The sequence below is a fragment of the Somniosus microcephalus genome, chromosome 6 (genome assembly GCF_052327205.1).
Source record: "Somniosus microcephalus isolate GS21.2 chromosome 6, FLI_Smic_1.0, whole genome shotgun sequence".
NCBI classification, from domain to species: Eukaryota; Metazoa; Chordata; class Chondrichthyes; order Squaliformes; family Somniosidae; genus Somniosus; species Somniosus microcephalus.
In genome coordinates, this window is record NC_140992.1 from 109,040,174 (window position 1) to 109,061,057 (window position 20,884).

The 20,884-nt window shown below is 48.5% G+C and overlaps 1 protein-coding gene across 6 annotated transcripts in view; it reads right to left on the reverse strand.

Moving 5' to 3' along the window:
- Positions 1-20,884, reverse strand: part of LOC147115980 (uncharacterized) — a 650,930-nt gene that overhangs the window by 68,890 nt on the left and 561,156 nt on the right. For all 6 annotated transcript variants that reach the window (XM_085990662.1, XM_085990661.1, XM_085990665.1 and 3 more), the window contains one exon: positions 1,984-2,163. In XM_085990662.1, coding sequence (XP_085846788.1) covers positions 1,984-2,163 — 180 coding nt within the window. The remainder of the gene's footprint in view (positions 1-1,983; positions 2,164-20,884) is intronic.

The window sequence follows — 20,884 nt, forward strand, 5'->3', positions numbered from 1 at the left end:
TTTCCACCACCTACAAGGCACAGATCAGGAGTGCGATGGAATACTCTCCACTTGCCTGGATGAGTGCAGCTCCAACAACACTCAAGAGGTTCGACACCATTCAAGACAAAGCAGCCCACTTAATTGGCACCCCATCCACCACCTTAAACATTCACTCCCTCCACCATTGGTGCTCACCATAGCTGCAGTGTATACGAGCTACTTGCCAAGTCTTACATAGAAACATAGACGATAGGAGCAGGAGTAAGCCATTCGGCCCCTCGAGCCTGCTCCGCCATTCAATGCGATCATGGCTGATCATCCAAATTCAGTACCCTGTCCCTGCTTTATCCCCATATCCCTTGATCCCCTTAGCCTTAAGAAATATATCTAACTCCTTCTTGAATATATTTAATGAATTGGCCTCAACTGTCTTCTGTGGTAGAGAATTCCACAGGTTCACCACTCTCTGGGTGAAGAAATTCCTCCTCATCTCTGTCCTAAATGGCTTACCCCTTATCCTTAGACTGTGACCCCTGGTTCTGGGCTCCCCCGTCATCGGGAACAGCCTTCCTGCATCTAGTCTGTCTAGTCCTGTTAAAATTTTATAAGTTTCAATGAGATCACCTCTCATTCTTCTAAACGCTAGCGAATATATAGAAACAGCAGCATCTCTCAAACCCATGACCTCTTCCACCTAGAAGTACAAGGGCAGCAGGCGCATGGAAACACCATCACCTGCAAGTTCCCCTCCAAGTTACACACCATCCTGACTTAGAAATATATCGCTGATCCTTCATCGTCACTAGGTCAAAATCCTGAACTCCCTCCCTAACAGCACTGTGGGAGTACCTTCACCACATGGACTGCAGCAGTTCAAGAAGGCAGCTCACCATCACCTTCTCAAGGGCAATTAGAGATGGATAACAAATGCTGGCCTTGCCAGTGGACGCCCACATCCCAGGAACGAATAAAAAAATGCTCTGTTCCTGTGGCATCAATAAGGCGAATACAGTTCGAATCTTAATTCGAAGTTGCTAAATTCAAATTGAAATCATGCATAAAACCACCTCCTGTGCTACTTTATTAAAATTGCTTACTTCAAACTACTGGATAATTAGATTTTTTTTTCAAACAAAAAATACAGTTTGACTTAACCGGGGTAGAGTGTAATGGCCATTGAGCAAGACACTTAAGTTCATGATCTCACATTGGGTAGAGTGCCACACAAAACATCTGTTCCCGGTAACCACCAATTTTTAAGCATAGAAAACAGCAACATTAATCTACTGCTGTCATTTTATAACACATAGGAATTATAGGGTAATTCTGTGGAATATAATTGCCCTTTTAAGAATAGACTGCTCTTCTGCCACATCAGCCATTGCACAATAACCTGTTATGGATCACTCACTGAAGACTTGCATGTTAATGTCAGGTAGTGAGTAAGACTGAAACCTATTGTACATGTGGCAGCTTTTCAGGAAATTATATTTAAGGGTAAATTCACTGAACCCCCAGTAGGGAGCTCCACTCGATCGGGGATAGAGCAACAATACTGTGTCGCTGATTCATGCTCCCCGCCGGAGAGTGCATTTACCCTTTCATGTTTTTATTTTGAGTATATGTACTAAATGACTGCATACTCAAAAAATCGACCTGTATTTTTTCAGTGATTGACTTTCAACACAACTATTTTTGCACTAGCAGCAGTCATGCAATATCTTGCACCTTAGGGTTTCACGTCAGTGTCTTTACTGCAGTTTGATCTGCATCGTGCTGACTACATCAATAAGAAAATGGAATTAAATTTGGACTATTCAATGTAAGGAACAGCAAAGAACACTTGTGAAGCAGTGTTTCAGTGCTGCAGTCCTGTTGACATTCATAAGATGCTTGTGCTTCACTCTCAATTTATGATGCCATTAGAACTGCTCAATTCAATTACTTGCCCCCCCACCCCCCTCACGGCCAGTCTTCTTTCCTATATGGAACGGTCCTTACCCGCACGAAGCTGGCAGGGAACCAGCCTTCACTGTCCGCGATCCTCCCCCACCACCACTCCTTGTTGGTAGCATCCACTACTTCAATGACATCACCAGCTTTGAAGCCCAGCTCCTGGTCATCCATGGTGACATGGTCCCAGAGGGCCTCGGCATACACCACACTGCCATCGCTGATGAGCTGCAAGGAATCAGAAAAATCTTATTTGAATTACATTTCCAATGTAGTATACAAATTTCAGCTTCCATCTTGAAATATAAAAAATTCACACTGGCTTGTTGACGCTCTGAATTAAATGTTCAGATTTAACTTTAAACGCCGGAGCTGTTCTGCAGTGGGTTTTTAAGTCGGGTGCCATGTGACCCATTTCAAGGAAAGTGTTACAAGCTGGCACATACCTGCGTGGAGCAGCACCGTAAGCACTCTGGATCAGATATCACTTTTAACTGGATTGCTGCCCCAGATCTAAGTGCGACAAGCTTCCCGAGATGCTCAGCAGTACTAAACTGAAATAAGTGCTGCTAGGTAACTGAGCATGAACAGGCAGTGACGGACAATGCGCATAGGTTTATAATGCTAGGTAACAATGGGAGAAAGAGGCACACTATAATTGTAAAAGAACTGTTACATAACACCAATTCTCTTTTAAAAATCCCAATACAGAACACTTCAGCATATAAATAAACATGGCAGATGAAAAATCCAAATTCATTTGTGCAATTTTCTTCAGGAGAGAATTACATCAATCAAATGGAAAATATATATTTTGAATAAAAGCAGTGACTGGTAATGATGCTCTGCAAGTCTTCAGCCTATTTTCTGCCTGTCGATGGCAGTTGCATCAAGATGCCGCCAGGGCTCCTCCTGTTTTATTCTTCACTTCAATACTGAGAAATCAGTGGCCCGGAATTTGTGGTGGGTAATAACAGCGAACGAACAGCGTTCGCTGTTATTACCTCTTTGAAACCGACCACAACTTCAGGATGTCGTGCGTGCGCAGCTAAACACGGAAATCCTGAAGTTGCGGTCAGTGATTCGCTGCTCCAACACTGGCTGTGCTGTGCCCCTGTAGGGGGTTTCTCTTGCTCGTTCTGGTCTCCTGCCAGGCTTTGTGCAATAATTACCCTTGAGTGGTTCGACCCACTCTCCCCTACGGTTCTAGACCTTGGAATTAGATGCAGAGAACTGTAGTGCAGAGAAAGGACTCAATAGACCAGGTTGAATAGCACGAAATGGATGCTTTTATTTTTAAACAGTTTGAAGCATTACAAAATACATATCATAGGCACAGATTAAAGTAACTACAATCATGCACAGATTTAAGAACTTGACTCTATGGAAATGGGGAACACACGGCACATCGTAAAAGGGAAAACACATTACGATTACCCTTAACTCCCTCCCCTATACCTAAACTAAGTTTTGACCTGAGGAACTTGGGATCATGCTCACCACTCTCAAAATCGCGAAAAAGGGGTTCGCAGCCTTTTGGCACAGCTTTCCGTCGTCACGTGGATTTGGAAACTTCTGTCGCAGTCGATAGTCTCTCTCTCTCTCTCGAGGCGGCGGGGTAGACACAGCCTCGATGAGTGCTCGTCAAGGCTGGATCAGCTAAAAGCTGTTGAAGAACTGGATGCAAACGGGAGAATCTGAAGGTCTCTGGCCGAATGGTATGTCGAGGACCTTTCTCGCTCCCGCCTGGCTCGGTGGCTTTCCAGAGGGTGTCTTCTCCTTCGGCCTGGGTCGTCGATGATCTCCCGACAACAGTACCCGAGCCACCCTCGTCGTCTTCCCGTCGTCACCGAGCCTTGTCTGGCTGAACACCGACCACGTTGTCTTTTCACCGAAATTGTCCGTCCGAAGCGTCTTTAAAAAGACGAAGCGTCTTGATCGATTCCGAAGCTACCGAGGTAGAAGAGGCGCCGATGGATCCTGGATCTGTGTAACCGTCACCGTCCGTAACTTTTGATGGACTTTCAATCCATAGTTATACCCTTTTGGGACAGTCTTATCTCCCGCCAAATCATAGTCCTGTCTTTGTATTAATTTTGGCGGGCAGAAATCTCTGCAGGGGCGCTTTGTCTTGTAACGGGAGCCGGTGATAACTTAACTGGCCTTCCTGGCCGATAATGTCTTTTAATGTCTTTTACATTGTCACCGTGACTCGGTTCGCATATTGATCGGTCTGGAGATTTCCCTTGATGGCTGTTAAACGGTTTCTCCTTTGTACATTAAATGGGAATAAGTGTTCATGCATTGTCCGCCCATATCTTGATGGGCCCCATCCTGTACTTAGAATCCATTGAATATGTATGCTGTTTCCCTGAGTTTCGGTTCCCCGATACTGGCTTTCGCGGGCTTACTGCCTTCAATCCACAAGCCTGTCTGGCTTGCAGTAACGGAAATCAAATGGTCCAGAAAACTGATCACGAGGCCCGGCGGCCATTTTGTATGCCCTTTTATCAAAGGTTTTTCTGTGCAAGCTTACTTTGGTCAATAAACTGTCTTATTTTATCCTGTTTTCTTGCGTGATTATTGCTGAAAATTTCGAATCTTACAGGCCCCCCTGTGATACTGATAGCTTGCTAGAGGTATCAATGATCCTTGGTGAGCAAATTTTCCCTGATTCCCCACATCCAAACATTCCTGGCACTTAACTATCTATGACCCTCACGACACATGCAGTTCCCATTTCCGAAAAAAATGAAAATTACTTTGTGCACATTCGGACAATCATAGGCAGCACTTCTTAAACTATAACACATTCATCTGTCAGATGTGCAGGGGTTGATACCCTCTTGCACCACCTGCATACACCTTTTATTAATCCAAAAACTTAAGAACGACTAATAACATAACAATATTCATATCCTTAAAACAAAAACAAGCAAATGGCCAAAATCTAAAAATGGAGGGACGCTTAACCTTCAATACTAGCAACTTAAAGTGGGCTGTCTTCTTCCCCCATTCGCACATAGCGTTCTCTCCATTCTCCTGTGTTCTCGTGCCTCTGGAGGCGTTTGCCTCTTTTGCAATGCACGAATAGCAAAAATATCACAATTAAAACCTGACACACTACTAGGATGTGGGATGCTATTCTAATCCAGGCCGGGACCTCTATGTTAGTGAACAAGTCCCACCATGGTGGGATGACTATGTCCAATATGTCTTTTCCTATCTCCAAAGTCTTCTGCTCCAGTGTGTAAAAATGTTTCTGTGAAACTATAACGGCTTTTAAAATCTTGGTGAGGTGTTCGGGAAGAGGGGGAATGACATAACCAAAATGCGCGACGAATCGTTGCAAGTCCGTGAAATTCTCTTTGACAGTGAGGTGAACGGTGGAGGGTGCAGGAATGGGGACAATTCGTTGTTGTGCCACTTGAACCTCGGCCCTGGGTTTGAAACAGAAACTGCTATCACTGATCGAACACCACTCGTGTTGTCCGTAGCGGTAGTGAGGCGCTGCAGTGGTGACGCAGTATGTCCCACCCCCGATATATGCTACCTGCGGGGGCACATGGTCCTCTGCCATTGCCTCCATGGTGCAATTTATCGGCTTCGCGCTAGCGGTTCTGAACCCGCACTGTGGTTTCAAAAAGGCATTCAAGTGCTGGGGACACAGGATGATGTGTGCTCCCCGGCTCCGACACCCCGAGAGGTCGGTGCCTGTCATCGTACGCTCCCATCTGATGACGTAAGGCGGGACCACTGCGTAACGAATGTGTGCGCCCCCCTGAATGACTCCAATGTTCTCCACCCTGTATACCGGGGCGGGCTTTGCTGCGGGACCCAACACCGGTATTCTTACCACTATTCCCATGATAGTATGATTCGAACGTCCGCAGTCCACTGGGACTGGGTACGCTTCTGCAGCTAGTCTGAGCTGGCACGGGCTTAATGCATTCTCAAAAGGGTGGAGCGCTTGCAAGTGCTTGTTGCTGATCCAGGACGGGACCAAACCCTGTTTTAAATCCTCAAGATTACTGCGGCCCTCGCCCAGTAACCATGTCCCGTATAGCACACAGGCCTCGTTTTGCGCAGCTTGGTCGGACGCATTCCGATCCTCCTTAATGAGCGCATTTACCGTTCTCGCGTGTTTCTCCAGCTCAGCTATTATTTCCTTAAAGTGTAGTGTCATGGCCTGGTCCTCATGTAACTCAGAACCCACTACCTTATTTTCGTCTGTCAGTATGTTCCTTAACTGGGCTTTTAAACCGTTGATCTGTGTCTGCAGCTCCACGTTATCTAGAGCGTTGACGACAGATGTCCCGGTATTAAAAGCAGTGAATATGTCATTTACTGTACCCCTTCTTTGCCTCCCGACTCGATCCAAAACTTCTGGTGGTGTGGTGTATAATTTGTCTTTGTCGATGTCGGCAAAGTCAAACTCGTAAAACTGTCTAAACATTCGGGTTAACAGGACCTGGTATAATTGTTCCGTTTCTTTGGGACACCACTCCGGCAATCGTACCTCAGTGAGGTTTAAAATCACTGAGGCCACCGCGTAGTGTACCCCTTGGTACAGCACCTGACCGGTGGGTACCAATACTAAACCGTTCCCGGGTCCCTTGGTGGTGGTTGGGCACCCTTCTTTCTGGGCTAGTGCTACCGGAAGCGTGGGCAGGGGCTTGCGTGGGTGGGTGATGAGTTCAGTGGCGTTTACCGGAATAGGGGAGTATGGGGCTCCGCACGCTCGAGTGCTGACATCCCATCTCATCCCCTTTCCTTCATCCTGCCACTGCCTCTGGAAGAAGATGGATACGCCCTTGGGGCAAACGTGTTTTGAACCCCACATACAGACATATATTCCTTCATCTGGTTCCCACCATTTGTCCCCACACGTAATTGTCCGTGAGTCCCCGTAATAGTCCGATGGGTATTATTACCCAGTCGCTCCCACTCGACCGTAGAGTTCCTCATGTCCTTTCCCAGCTTTCGCAGCCACCACCATCGCCTTAGTGGTACGTTCCCATTACACACCAGACAGATCCTCTTTCCCACGGTAACGCTGACTCTGGGTGCAAGGATCCTCACCCGAGGGCACGTTAACGAAGTCTCTTGGTTAGCAAAACCGAAATTGCTGGAGTATTCCGTAGAATTCGTCCCCAGCCAACCTGGCCATCTCCCCTGGTGGAAGTAGGTGGCGGTTTCCTCAACCTCTTGCTCCCCTGTCCCATCTGTTGCGATGGGGGCCGTGTCCCTGGAACACCCGAAGATGATGACGTCCTTGGTGCGGCCTCGGTAGGCCCACCCGCACCCGATCGCCACGAACACGATGAGAATCTTTTTCATCATATCCCAGGTTTCTGTAACCAATAAAATGATGTAGCCAGGCTCCCAATAGGTGCTGGCCTAATTAAATGGACGCGCGGGTTCCTGGACCCCGCTCCCAAACAAGCACACATACCGGGCAGACTTCAAAATTGTGCTCTTAACATTTCTTAACACCGTAAACTTTATATTCCTTAAACTATCACCATAATTACCTAACTTAACTTATGTACAGCGCCGCCCTCCACGGGGCGGCCTACTGAATTCCTGTGAGAGCTGCAGCGTGCCACACCCTGCGGTGGGGCTGCACTGGCCTTCGGCTTTGATCCCCCGCAGCCTGTCGCTGTTGAACGGGAACCATGCCTTTCTGGGGCTGCTCTAAACCGAGGTTGGGAAAAATGGGGAGAATCTGGCCAAAACTTTCTGGGCTGGGGCGCTCAAGTCGACCTACGAGGGGCTGCTTTGGGTGGGGCTCCCGGGGCTGATGGACCGGGGGTTGGGACTGTCACCGTCACAGCCTGTGGTTCCACCACAGCTGCCGGCTCCAGCTCCCCTCCCTCAGGCTCCGCCCCCCCGGGGCCGGGATTTGTGGCTTCCGACTCCAACTCACCTGTCCCTACAGGTAGTGAGTCTCCGCCCCCATTCCCTACCTCCCCCAAGCTTGAGTCGAGGGCGGGATCGTCGTCCTCTGACTCTTCCTCCTCCGTGATTGGGTCTAAGGCGAGGTCGAGCTGTTCGGGCTCTTCCTCGTCCGAATCCCAAATTAGAGGGGAGACCTCCCACTCCGATGGGGTGGCCCCTCCCTTCACGCAGGCTACTGTTCCAGCCTGTGTGGTCTGTGACTCTGTTACAGGCTGAGGATCTTTGTTCTCAGACCTGGTCCCTTTTGTAGGCCCTTGTGCACCCGATTTAAACAGTTTACACTGGTTAATGTGAAACCATGTGGTACGTCGGGGCACCTTCACTGCATAAACCATGGGGCTGGCCTTGTCCACAATGCTGTAAGGCCCCATGTACAATGGTTCAAAACTCCCTACCCTGGCGTAGTTTCGGACCATGACCTGGTCTCCGACTACCCACTCTTGTTGCTTACGAGGTTCCAGTAACAGTCTATTTCCCTGGTGCTGTCTTCCCATGTTCCCAGCCGCCTGCCCATAAATCTGTTTCAGGCGCTCCAAAAGGGTTTGGATGAATTTGTCTCGCTTCACCTCTCGGAGCTGGCCATCAGTGAGCACCGGGGCTAGTACATGGGTGGGTGTTCGCATGATCCTTCCAGTCATTAATTCGTGCGGGGAATACCCCGTACTTTTGGACTGGCTGGCTCGGATCCCCATGAGGACTAAAGGCAGGACCTCCGCCCATTTCTGGGGCGAGCCCATTGTCTCTTTCCTCAGCTTTTCCTTGAGGGTCCGATTCATGCGTTCAACAATCCCGGATGACTGGGGATTGTATGCTACGTGCCACTTCCCCTCAATGCCCAAGAGCATGAGGGCGTTCTGCATTACTTGACCGGTGAACTGACTCCCTTGGTCGGACTCTACAAAACGGGGGAGTCCCCACCGTGAGAACACTTCCCGAATCAAGATCTTAGCAGTGCCCAGTGCCATAGCTGTTCTGCACGGGAAAGCTTCTACCCATTTGGTGAACACATCTACCAGGACAAGGCAGTCCTTATATCCTCCCTGGGCGGCGGGCAGGGGCCCTATGTAGTCGACCTGAATCGACTGCCATGGTCCCTCTACCCTCCTGATGTGCCCCATGGGCACCTTCCTTTTGTGGGGGTCTGGGTTGTTTGCAGCGCACACAAGACAGCTTGTGCAGAATTCGCGGACATCGTCCCGAAGTCTCGGCCACCATCCCGCCTGCTCTACCCGCTGCCAGGTAACCTCAGGCCCGGGGTGTCCCGCCCCTGGACCCTCGTGGGCCAGTTGCAGGAATTCCCTCCGGTGCTGCTGCGGCACAACCCACTGCTCCTCTCGGAACAGCATGCCTTCTTTGACTGAGAGGGCTGCCGTACTGTACGGACCCTCTACCTGCTTGCCTTCTGTGATGGCTTTTAGGACTGTTTTTAGGGCGGGATCCAGGGTTTGGACGGTCTTTAGGTCTGGGGGCGGTGCCACCCCTGTGTTCCCTGGAATTCCCTCCCTGCCTTGGATCGCCGCCACGGGTCCGGGCTCATAGGGGTCCCAGAGAATGCCGTTGCGGGCACCCTCCCTGGCTAGCGCATCCGCCTGCTGGTTGCCCTGACTGCGGGGTTCTGTGGTGGAATGAGCCTTCACCTTATGGATGAACACCTCCCCTTCCTCTCCCACAGCTGCCAGGATCTTTTCCAGCAAGGGCTTAACTGTTAAAGGCCGCCCGTCCGCGGAGGTATATCCGCGTCGGGACCAGATGGCGAGGTACTCCGTACACGAATTGCATGTGAACATGCTGTCTGAGCAAATCGTGTATGGGGTTGGGAAAATCTCGGGGTGGGTAACCACGTACGCCACCGCGGACAGTTCAGCCTGCTGTGCGCTCATAGTGCTGGGGAGCTTAATTGCCAGGGCAATGTTTGCCGCAGGGTCATAAACTCCACATCCTGTGAGTCGTTCGCCAGCAGATACAGTGCTAGAACCGTCTACGTAGATTTCGCGGCCTGTGGGGTGTATCCCGGCCCGTAAACCTATGTTGACCTCCCATACCCCTTCTACGGAACACCGATGGGCTGTTCTGGGATATACCATGTTGGCTGCGAGCTTTGGCGCGCAGAGGCCTTTAACTATTAGATCCATCTGGGAAAGGAGGAGGGTCCAGCGCGCAATCCGAGCGCTGCTTACGGTCCCATCCTTAATCCTTCCATCCAGAAGCATCTTTGTGGGGGTGTGATGGGTGAGGAGCATGATGGGAGAGGTTCCTGTGAAGATCACTGATCTGTTCACAGCCCAATGCGTGGCCAGGAGATGCCGTTCGCAATTTGAGAAACTCCTCTCTACATCCGTGAGCACTCTGGAGGAATAAACTACCGGTCTCAGCTTGCCGTGCCGCTCCTGGAGCAACACGGCGCTCAGGCTGTCCCCACTAGCGGCTACCTCCAGGAAGAACTCCTCTCCCCCATCTATGGCCCCTAGGGCTGGCGCGGTCTGCAGATCTCTTTTCAACTTCTCGAATGCTGCCTGGCACCCCTCATCCCAAGACCACTCGACTCCCTTGTGTAAGAGTCGAAGTAGCGGGGCTGCTGTGGCAGCATAGTCCTCGATGAAATCTCTGCAGTACCCGGTCAATCCCAAAAAGGACCTTACACCCGTTACTGTGTTGGGGATCGGCAGATCTTGTACTGATTCCCTTCTGGCCTTATCTATGGCTCATTCTCCAGCGCGAATGGCCAGACCCAGGAATTTGACTTCCTGCTGGCCGATCTGTGCTTTCTTTGGGTTTACTTTGAAACCTTTCCTTTCTAACAGTTCCAATAATTCGGCTAATAGTGGGCCGTGCTCCTCCCTTGTGTCCATGAACAGGAGTAGGTCGTCCACATACTGTACTATCTGGTTGGGCTGGCTAAACTCTTTTAAACTCCCCGCCATGCATTGATGGAAAATGCTGGGGCTGTTGTGAAAACCCTGTGGCAAGCAGTTCCAAGTGTACTGTTGCCCTTTGAAAGTAAAGGCAAACTTGTACTGATCCTCCCGCCGCAGCGGAATGGACCAGAAACCGTTCGAGATGTCCAGCACCGTGAATGTGGTCGCCGATGCTGGAATACTCCCTATTAGGTCTGCAACTGCTGCTACCGTGGGCGCGCAGGCTGGGATGTTACTATTGAGGACTCTGTAGTCCACCGTGGCTCTCCACGAATTGTCCGGCTTCTTTACCGGCCATAAGGGGGAGTTCACGTGAGTGGCTATTGGTCTCAATACGCCCTGCTGCACCAATGAAGATATTGCGGTCTCCATGTCGGGTTCTGCCTCCTTGGGGAAATTATACTGCTTTTGGGGTCGGATCATGGGGTCCCCGTCTACGCTGACTTCAAACCCAGTGACTCTCCCACAGTCGTGCTTGTGGGTGGCAAACGCGGTCAGATTTTCCGACACACACGCCTGCAAGTCCGTTGGGACGTTCGCTACCATGAGCTCGAGATCGTAACCTCCTGACGGCTTCATGGTGCACAGGGCCCCCTTTTCTTCCCTCCCTGGGATTACGACTACCTTACCTAAACCGCTCTCGGCTCCCCAGAGACAGTGATTTCTCAGGTCCACGAGGATCCCGTGTTCCACCAAGAAATCAGCCCCGAGGATGCCTTTTCCACCCCCCTCACTCCACTTCAATAGGATACACGTCCATGTGGTGTGGAGTGCTCCCAAATGAATGGAGAGCGGGATGGAGTACGCGCCAGCCTGTTCTCTGCCTGTGAAACCCACTACTAAGAATGGAGCCTGGGCGGACAGAGGTGAGGCAAAAGGTCTATCTGTGTGGATTACGGTACACGAAGCTCCCGTATCCAACAGGTAACTACCCTTTTCCCTTTCCACCTCCATTTCCACCACAGGTCTTCTCCAGGCGTCGTAGCGGAGCGGACACAAGTAGACGGGCTGCGCAGGCGTCAGTCATTTAGGTGTTTCGGTTGGGGTCTCGGGAGCGATAGGTGCTGTTGGCGACCGCTACCTTCCCCTGCCAGGTCATCAGAGACCACTTAGTCTCCAAGACTGACTCGATCGTAGCGGGATCCACAACCGCACCACCCCCTGTTGTTGGGGCAGGGGCTACGGTTGGGTTCTGGGCTGGTGCTGGGGCAGCGGTCTGGGCTTGGGCTTGGACTGGTGCTGGGGCAACGCTCTGGGCTTGGGCTTGGACTTGGGCTTGGGCTGCGGCGAACATTCTCTCTCTCTTATCCTTCCATGGATTTCTACAGTCCTTGCGCCAATGACCCTCCTTCCCACACCCGTAACAACTGCTGTTGGCTTGGGGAGGGCGATTTCCCTCCTGATGCCATTCCTTTTTAGCGGAAGCTGCGGGCCTTGCCTCATGTACCTTTCCTTTTAAAACAGGCGTTTTCCTACCCTTGTTGTTCCTGTAACTGATCGTGAGCTGATCAAGTACTAGTTCCTCCATGGAGCGGGCGTTAGTGGGGTCAAACCATGCTTTGGCCTGCTCCCTCACTATTGGCAAGCAACCTGCTACCAGGCACCGGAGCCAATGAGCCCTTTGTTCATCGTTTAGCGCGTTCCGTTCCGGTCCTCCCGGGCAGCTGCGCCGATACACGGGCCACAACCTTCCGGCGAAAACCCGTGGGGGTTCTCCCTCTAGCTGCACTGTCTTTTCTAAACGGAGGAACGGAGTTCCGTCACCCTCTCCTATAATCTCCAGGATCTCGTCCCGTAACAACTCATATTCCCTGTGCCCTCTCTTGCTCTCGTCAGGGAGACACTGGAGGAGCGAGCTGTCCAGGGAGAACAGCAGCATCTTAGACTGTTCAACCCCGTCGCAGTCATTAACTGCTGCGGTCTGCTCCACGTCCCTAAAATGGACGGAGGGATCTCCTGACTCGGAGAGTTTTGGGATGTGACTTATCATTGCCCTCAGCTGTTGTGCGCTGTGGGGCATTATGATCTGATTCACAAGGGGTCCGTCCTCGCCATTGTCTTCATTCGGACCGAGCCTCCGGTGTCGAGTTGGACACATCGGCGCCGGCCCCGACTCTACTATCTGGTGTTGCTCTACCTCAAGAATCTCTTCATCTACCGTCTCCGTTTCCTTCCCCGGAGTCCAAGACTCATCATAAGCAGGAGGCGCAGAGGGTTCGGGGGTTGGTTCCTGAACTATCTCTTGTGGAATCGGTCTTTTGGATTCCTTGGCTAGCAATAACTGGCTCGCTGGTGGGTTTATGAGACACACCAACCCGTTTGCCTTGGCTAGGGCCGTTCTCAGGTTCTCTTGCTCCCGGCGGCAAGCGCTGTGGTCGGTGCTCTCAGATCTATCCTCCATGGCCATCTTATATGCTGCCCTGGCCCCCAGAAGTTTTTCCTCTTGGGTCTCTATTTGCTTAGCTAGACGGAAACACTTCTCTCTCATTCTACCTTCACAGGCCTTGGCTTCAATGACCTGACATTTTAAATACTCTACCCGGGTTTCATGGCAGCGAGTTGTGGAGTGGCGTTCCTGATTCAGCGCGTTAAGCGATTCAATCAGTTTTTGACCTCCCGCAACCTTTTCCTCTACGTCTGTAAGCAACCCTTTGATCTGGGCTGTTTGTGCTGCAACGACTTGGTCCAAAAGCTGGACTTGCTTCTTGTAGCACATCAGCCAGACCGCCTTTTCTACAGATTCCTTATGCTCTTTACCCTCTGTCCCCTTGATGGCTGCGTCTAGCGGGCGCCTATCCCTTAATAGGTCAGATATCCATTGTTTTGTGAGGTTGACTTTTCCAAAAACATAATCCGCTATTCTTTCATCCATCACATTTCGTTTATTCAGACTTGATCTAACACACTACTTTCCTGCTGCCAAGGTCCTGCCACGGTCGCCATTTCTGTAGGGGGTTTCTCTTGCTCGTTCTGGTCTCCTGCCAGGCTTTGTGCAATAATTACCCTTGAGTGGTTCGACCCACTCTCCCCTACGGTTCTAGACCTTGGACTTAGATGCAGAGAACTGTAGTGCAGAGAAAGGACTCAATAGACCAGGTTGAATAGCACGAAATGGATGCTTTTATTTTTAAACAGTTTGAAGCATTACAAAATACATGTCATAGGCACAGATTAAAGTAACTACAATCATGCACAGATTTAAGAACTTGACTCTATGGAAATGGGGAACACACGGCACATCGTAAAAGGGAAAACACATTACGATTACCCTTAACTCCCTCCCCTATACCTAAACTAAGTTTTGACCTGAGGAACTCGGGATCATGCTCACCACTCTCAAAATCGCGAAAAAGGGGTTCGCAGCCTTTTGGCACAGCTTTCCGTCGTCACGTGGATTTGGAAACTTCTGTCGCAGTCGATATTCTCTCTCTCTCTCGGCGGCGGGGTAGACACAGCCTCGATGAGCGCTCGTCAAGGTTGGATCAGCTAAAAGCTGTTGAAGAACTGGATGCAAATGGGAGAATCTGAAGGTCTCTGGCCGAATGGTATGTCGAGGACCTTTCTCGCTCCCGCTGGCTTTCCAGAGGGTGTCTTCTCCTTCGGCCTGGGTCATCGATGATCTCCCGACAACAGTACCCGGGCCACCCTCGTCGTCTTCCCGTCGTCACCGAGCCTTGTCTGGCTGAACACCGACCACGTTGTCTTTTCACCGAAATTGTCCGTCCGAAGCGTCTTTAAAAAGACGAAGCGTCTTGATCGATTCCGAAGCTACCGAGGTAGAAGAGGCGCCGATGGATCCTGGATCTGTGTAACCGTCACCGTCCGTAACTTTTGATGGACTTTCAATCCATAGTTATACCCTTTTGGGACAGTCTTATCTCCCGCCAAATCATAGTCCTGTCTTTGTATTAATTTTGGCGGGCAGAAATCTCTGCAGGGGCGCTTTGTCTTGTAACGGGAGCCGGTGATAACTTAACTGGCCTTCCTGGCCGATAATGTCTTTTAATGTCTTTTACATTGTCACCGTGACTCGGTTCGCATATTGATCGGTCTGGAGATTTCCCTTGATGGCTGTTAAACGGTTTCTCCTTTGTACATTAAATGGGAATAAGTGTTCATGCATTGTCCGCCCATATCTTGATGGGCCCCATCCTGTACTTAGAATCCATTGAATATGTATGCTGTTTCCCTGAGTTTCGGTTCCCCGATACTGGCTTTCGCGGGCTTACTGCCTTCAATCCACAAGCCTGTCTGGCTTGCAGTAACGGAAATCAAATGGTCCAGAAAACTGATCACGAGGCCCGGCGGCCATTTTGTATGCCCTTTTATCAAAGGTTTTTCTGTGCAAGCTTACTTTGGTCAATAAACTGTCTTATTTTATCCTGTTTTCTTGCGTGATTATTGCTGAAAATTTCGAATCTTACACCCCGCCCCCCCCATAGACGGCAATCAGTGAAGCCGATGAAAACTTGGGCTTTTCCGCAGTAATATCGCTGTTAAATACCACATTAAAAGTTAGCCTCGTTAGATTAGGTGTAACTGGGGTTTTAACAGCGCATCAACTGCTAAACAAATGTTATGGCCCTGAAAAACTAATTTTAATTTTGTGGAGATTTAAATTTCTTCATAATAATGAAAATTACAATTTTTAAGAAACTTAAAAAAAATTATAATTTTTAAAAGTTTGTTCATATTTATTTCAGGCTTATCTTAGGCAGTTTGTTGACATCACAGCGGCTCGCATTAGTAATTTCCCACTATTCTACACTGATCTCACTTATGCATCGAGAAACTTCTCTCCACAGAGATCGGTAGATCTTTGTGGGCGGCTTTCTTCGGGGCCAGCGGCAAACACCTTTGCTTTGCCGCTGACCGCAAATTCCAGGCCAGTGTGATTGGAGAATGAGTTGTATTGGGGTGGAGTAACTGACCCACCGCTCACTTTTCTCCATTGATTTTCAACCAAGTTAAGACCAACAAATCACTACGCAATATCCCCCCGCCTAATGGCTAATATTAGTGCCTTGTGCATCTTAAGCTAACAGCTTGGAGTTGGGTATCTAGTATCGCAGAAAATTATGTATCTCTAGAAATTGGAGTCTCAAAGAACACCCAGCATTACATTAACTGGTCTGTCAAGGTATTGAGAAAGGTGTACATTGGAAAGAAAATCTCAGTTTCAGATTTAAATTGCTACCTGCTGACAACCTTTCCATTATTATTCAGAAATGAGATTGATGGAGAGCATGTTTAATGGAAAGTGACAAGTAACAGTTGGAAATACATAAACCAATTTCTACAGGCCTGCGCCTACAGGCTCCTTCAACAGCACCTTCTAAACCCGCGACCTCTACCACTTAGAAGGACAAGGGCAGCAGACGCATGGGAACATCACCACCTACAAGTTCCCCTCCAAGCCACACACCACCCTGACTTGGACCTGTATCGCCGTTCCTTCACTGTCGCTGGGCCAAAATCCTGGAACTCCCTTCCTAACAGCATTGTGGGTGTGCCTACACCATATGGACTGCAGCGGTTCAAGAAGGCGGCTCATCACCATCTTCTCAAGGGCAATTAGGGATGGGCACTAAATGCAGGCCTAGCCAGCCAGCAACGCCCACATCCCATCAATGAATAATTTTTTTTTTTTTAAACTGATTTTATATTGTCAAAGCTATCTTGTACAAATAAAAACTTGATTTGGGGCATAGTTGTCTGATGAATTAAATTGGTCAGGTTGGTATGAAGAAGAGGTGTTAATGAACAATGATGGTATTGTCACATCTCCAATCATATCTGCTTTTAAACTTTAATGTAAAAAAATATAATTAAAAGAAATAGCTTTAAAAGTAAAACTATGTTGCACATGTTCACACATTAGCAGCTCGAGCATCTGCTGTAGCAGAACTTCTCTCTAATCACCAACACATCAAAGATGTAGAAAGGTGTTTGGGGCACCCAGCAAAATGTGCGGTGACACCCTTTAAATTTAACCTGCAAATTGTTACTGCTGACAGTTTAGTGGATGTTAAGCCATGCAAAATCCCACGAGAAGGGAAGCTCCGCAGAAAAAGTATGATTGAAGGATGTGTAGTCGCTAAAGGTTTTCCAGGGGTTTAACAGTTGAACTACAAAAGGATGCGCAACATAATTTCGTCAGATTTGCAATAATCTATTCATCCAGACGAAAACTTGTTGGCATTTAACAAGTTATGCAGATATACAATAGGCATATGATAAGCATAGCAGGACTCGAGTGAAATGAGTCTGAAACATTCTTTACAGTATAGTTTTGTACATGAATATTAAATCACTTTCCGCTGCTCTTTCAATAATGCTCAACCCACACATAGACAACACAAAAGCAAAGTACTGCAGATGTTGGAAATCTGAAATAAAAAGAGAAAATGCTGGAAATACTCAGCAGGTCAGGCAGCATCTGTGCAGAGAGAAACAGAGTTACCGTTTCGGGTCGATGACCTTTCATCAGAACTGGAAAAAGTTAGAGATGTAACAGGTTTTAAGTAAGTACAGAGGCAGGGATAGGGGGAGGGAAGGAATAATTAAGTGATAAAAGAGATGATGGTGCAAGGCAAAAGGGGGTGGTAATGGGACAAGTAAAGAGACAAAAGATGGGTCTAGAGGAGGTGTAAATAGCAACAGCAGAACTATTACCAGTAAGTGCTGTCCGAAAACCTGGGAGCAGTGGTTATGATCTGATATTGTTGAACTCAGCGTTAAGTCTGGAAGGTTGTAAAGTGTCTAATCGAAAGATTGAAAATGCTTAAACCACACTTGATTGTCAGGACTTTACATTTCCAGGAAGTGGTATTAAGTGCATGCGTTACCAGAGCAACCAGGTGCTATTGTGATATCTGGCATGTGTGCTCTAAGCTGCTTCTTTTAATAACTAGAAATATTATTGTCAAATGAGCAGGCTGGATCAAACCAAAGCAGGAGCCATGGGAAATAATAACCACAGCAATCGTCAAATAGTGACTTCAGTACAAAGATCACAAAAGAGAAACATTTACCATGTTGTGGGGTCTCCTAATGGTTCAGTTGGTAAATCACATCCCCATGTGAGCCACACAGACCTGGAAGGTTGCAAATTCAATAGAAGGTCTTTGCTGAGTTACTCAATGCCATTTTTATTAAAAATAGAGGTGATATAATTGACTTTAACCACACCTGGGGTAAGGATGGGAAATAGAAACCAAGGTTCCTGTTCACTGTCCGGTCTCTCCTGCTGGAAAATATCTCCGTTTGGACGTCAACTGAGGACAGGATCAGCCTCCCCCACTCCACCCCTCCCCCCCACCCCCTCCTCCACACTGTGATGTCCCCTTCAGTCAAAAGTAGCCTTGCTGCCACTGTCTGAGCTCATGTGAAAAAATATGTTTTGAGTGAAGCCCTGTTGGGAGACTGCACCTGTGGGAAATGGATTCCAACAAGATCCACTGCTTTAAGGAATGAAGGAATACTGGTGTATATTGTGTGTGTGAATTTTGCGAGCAGATTTTCTAAATGATACAATTATAGTCCAGGAGTTGTTGGTGTTCATTTAAGGGGTTAACTGTAGACTATGAATTTTTTGTGGGTAAGTAACAAAGCCTGCTGGTTTACGCATGATTTTGCTGCTTTCATTCTGTGGGCTATATCTCCCACACAGCGGGGTCGATTTTCATTCAGCAGTCAGGAAGGAGGCGGGACTATAACTTTCGGGTTTTAGTCCCGCCTACATCGACGTCCGGCCAATCCACGTGATTTTCCCTTGATTGACCTTGTTGAGCCCGCCCAGCGGGCTCAGCAGGCCAATTAAGGGCCACCCGGCAACAGGTGACATCACAGTCTGAAATTTCATCTGTCAAGAGGTCTTGACAGATGAAATATCAGTGTTTCACAGCTGTTTGAAGCTGTCAAACACTGACAGTCTGACTTCTAGACTGAGTCCTTCTACACAGACTCAGTTAGAACTCTCACTGGCAATGAAAGCTGAAGGCTGTCACTTTTGACAGCTCGCAGCCATTTTGCTTTCAGTGCCGGCTGAGTGATGGACTCCCGAAACCTAGAGGAAGAAAGGCTGTTAAGGTAAGTACAGGTAATTTAAACTTCTTTACACACTTTAGACACACCAAACACACTTACCTTTGCACTCATGCACCCATCACTCACCTGAACACCGATATCGCGACCCCTCCAAGTCCTTCAACTCGACGGCCTGCCTGCTCTAACCTGGCGTGGTTTGGAGCTGTTGTGTTTGTACCGCTATACACAACTACATAAAATAATAAAGCAGCAGAGACTGAGAGTAACTTCAAGTGATCTTTACTGGGTAACTGGAACTTCGGCACTGACTGTACAAATCGATACGCGTCTGTTATATACGCTCGCAACTAAGGATATACATCCACAATACAAAGTAGTCCCTTCAATGTTGTATACATTACACTTCCTCCCCCTTTAGTTTAATAGTATATTAATGCAAAATTTCTATAATTAACATACAGAGCCTGTCTTTAGAGTAGCAAAATTCAAATTCCAACATAACATTTTATTTTGTCAACAGCCCTTTTACAAGTCAAGTCTCTGGGGAGGCCTCCTCTGCCTCTCTGGGTAACGTCTCTCCAGACTCTTTTCTCTCCACCTTCAATGTTCTGTTGGTAATTACGTGGTGGCCCTTGGTGGCGAGGGTTGTAGCGGCGGTAACGATTTCGGTCCGCGGCATATCGGCTTCCTTGAACTGGAACTCCACCTGGACCAGTGACGTTTGCCGCCTCTGCACCCTTTTCACCTTCCACTACGTCAAACTCCACAGTTTCACCGTCTCCAACACTGCGTAGATATTTCCGTGGGTTATTCTTCTTTATGGCAGTCTGATGTACAAATACATCTTCCTTTGTATCATTCCTGTTAATGAATCCATAGCCATTTCGTACGTTGAACCACTTTACTGTTCCAAGAACCTTTGTTGCGATGACTTTCTTCTCCCCGGGGGGTTTGGGCTTGTCGGGCTGTGGCTGCTGCTGCTGTTCAGGTTGCTGCTCAACTATTGTTGTGTGAAATACCTCGGCTGAGTCAACTGTTGTAGTTCTCTCTGAGGTCGGCAGTGGTAAACGTGACAAGCCATCGGCGTTGTCATGTTGCTTGGTCCCCTTGTATTCAATGTCATACAGGTGAGCCCCTAGGAAGAGTGACCATCGCTGTAGCCGTTGTGCCGTCATCACTGGAACACCCTTCCTTGGGTTGAAGATTGAAATGAGAGGCTGGTGGTCAGTTAACAGTGTAAACTGTTGACCATACAAATAGTGGTTGAATTTCTTGACTCCCCACACAAGGCTGAGGGCCTCTCGGTCAATCTGTGCATAATTGCGTTCAACTGTCGTCAATGATCTTGAAGCCAAGGCTATTGGTCTCTCTGAGCCGTCTGGGAACTTATGTGACAAAATGGCACCAATGCCATAGGGTGAAGCATCACATGCCAGTCGAATAGGTAAGGATGGGTCAAAGTGAGCTAGCACCTCTTCTGAAGTAATGCGTCTTTTACTCTCTTGAAAAGCTTGTTCACAGCTGTCACTCCACTTCCATTGTGACCCTGTCTGTAGCAGTGCATTTAGTGGATGAAACACTGTGGATAGGTTGGGCAAGAACTTGTGATAGTAGTTCACCAGTCCAAGATATGATCTCAACTGAGACACATTTTCAGGTGTTGGTGCATTAATCACAGCCTCAATCTTGTCTGGAGACTTGTGAAAACCGTCCTTGTCAATCACATGTCCACAGTATGAGATTTCCTTTTTGAAAAACTCACACTTGTCTCGGTTCGCTCGGAGCCCATACTCCCGTAACCTGATGAGCACCTGTTTAAGGTTGGAAAGGTGGTCGTTGTCATTCTTGCCAGTAATGATGATGTCATCAAGATAACACTGAGTACCTGGGATCCCCTGCAGGACTTTGTCCATTGCCCTTTGCCAGATTGCAGGAGCTGATGTTATTCCGAATACCAGCCGATTGTACTGGTAAAGGCCTTTGTGCATATTTATTGTCAGGTACTTCTTTGATGCATCATCAAT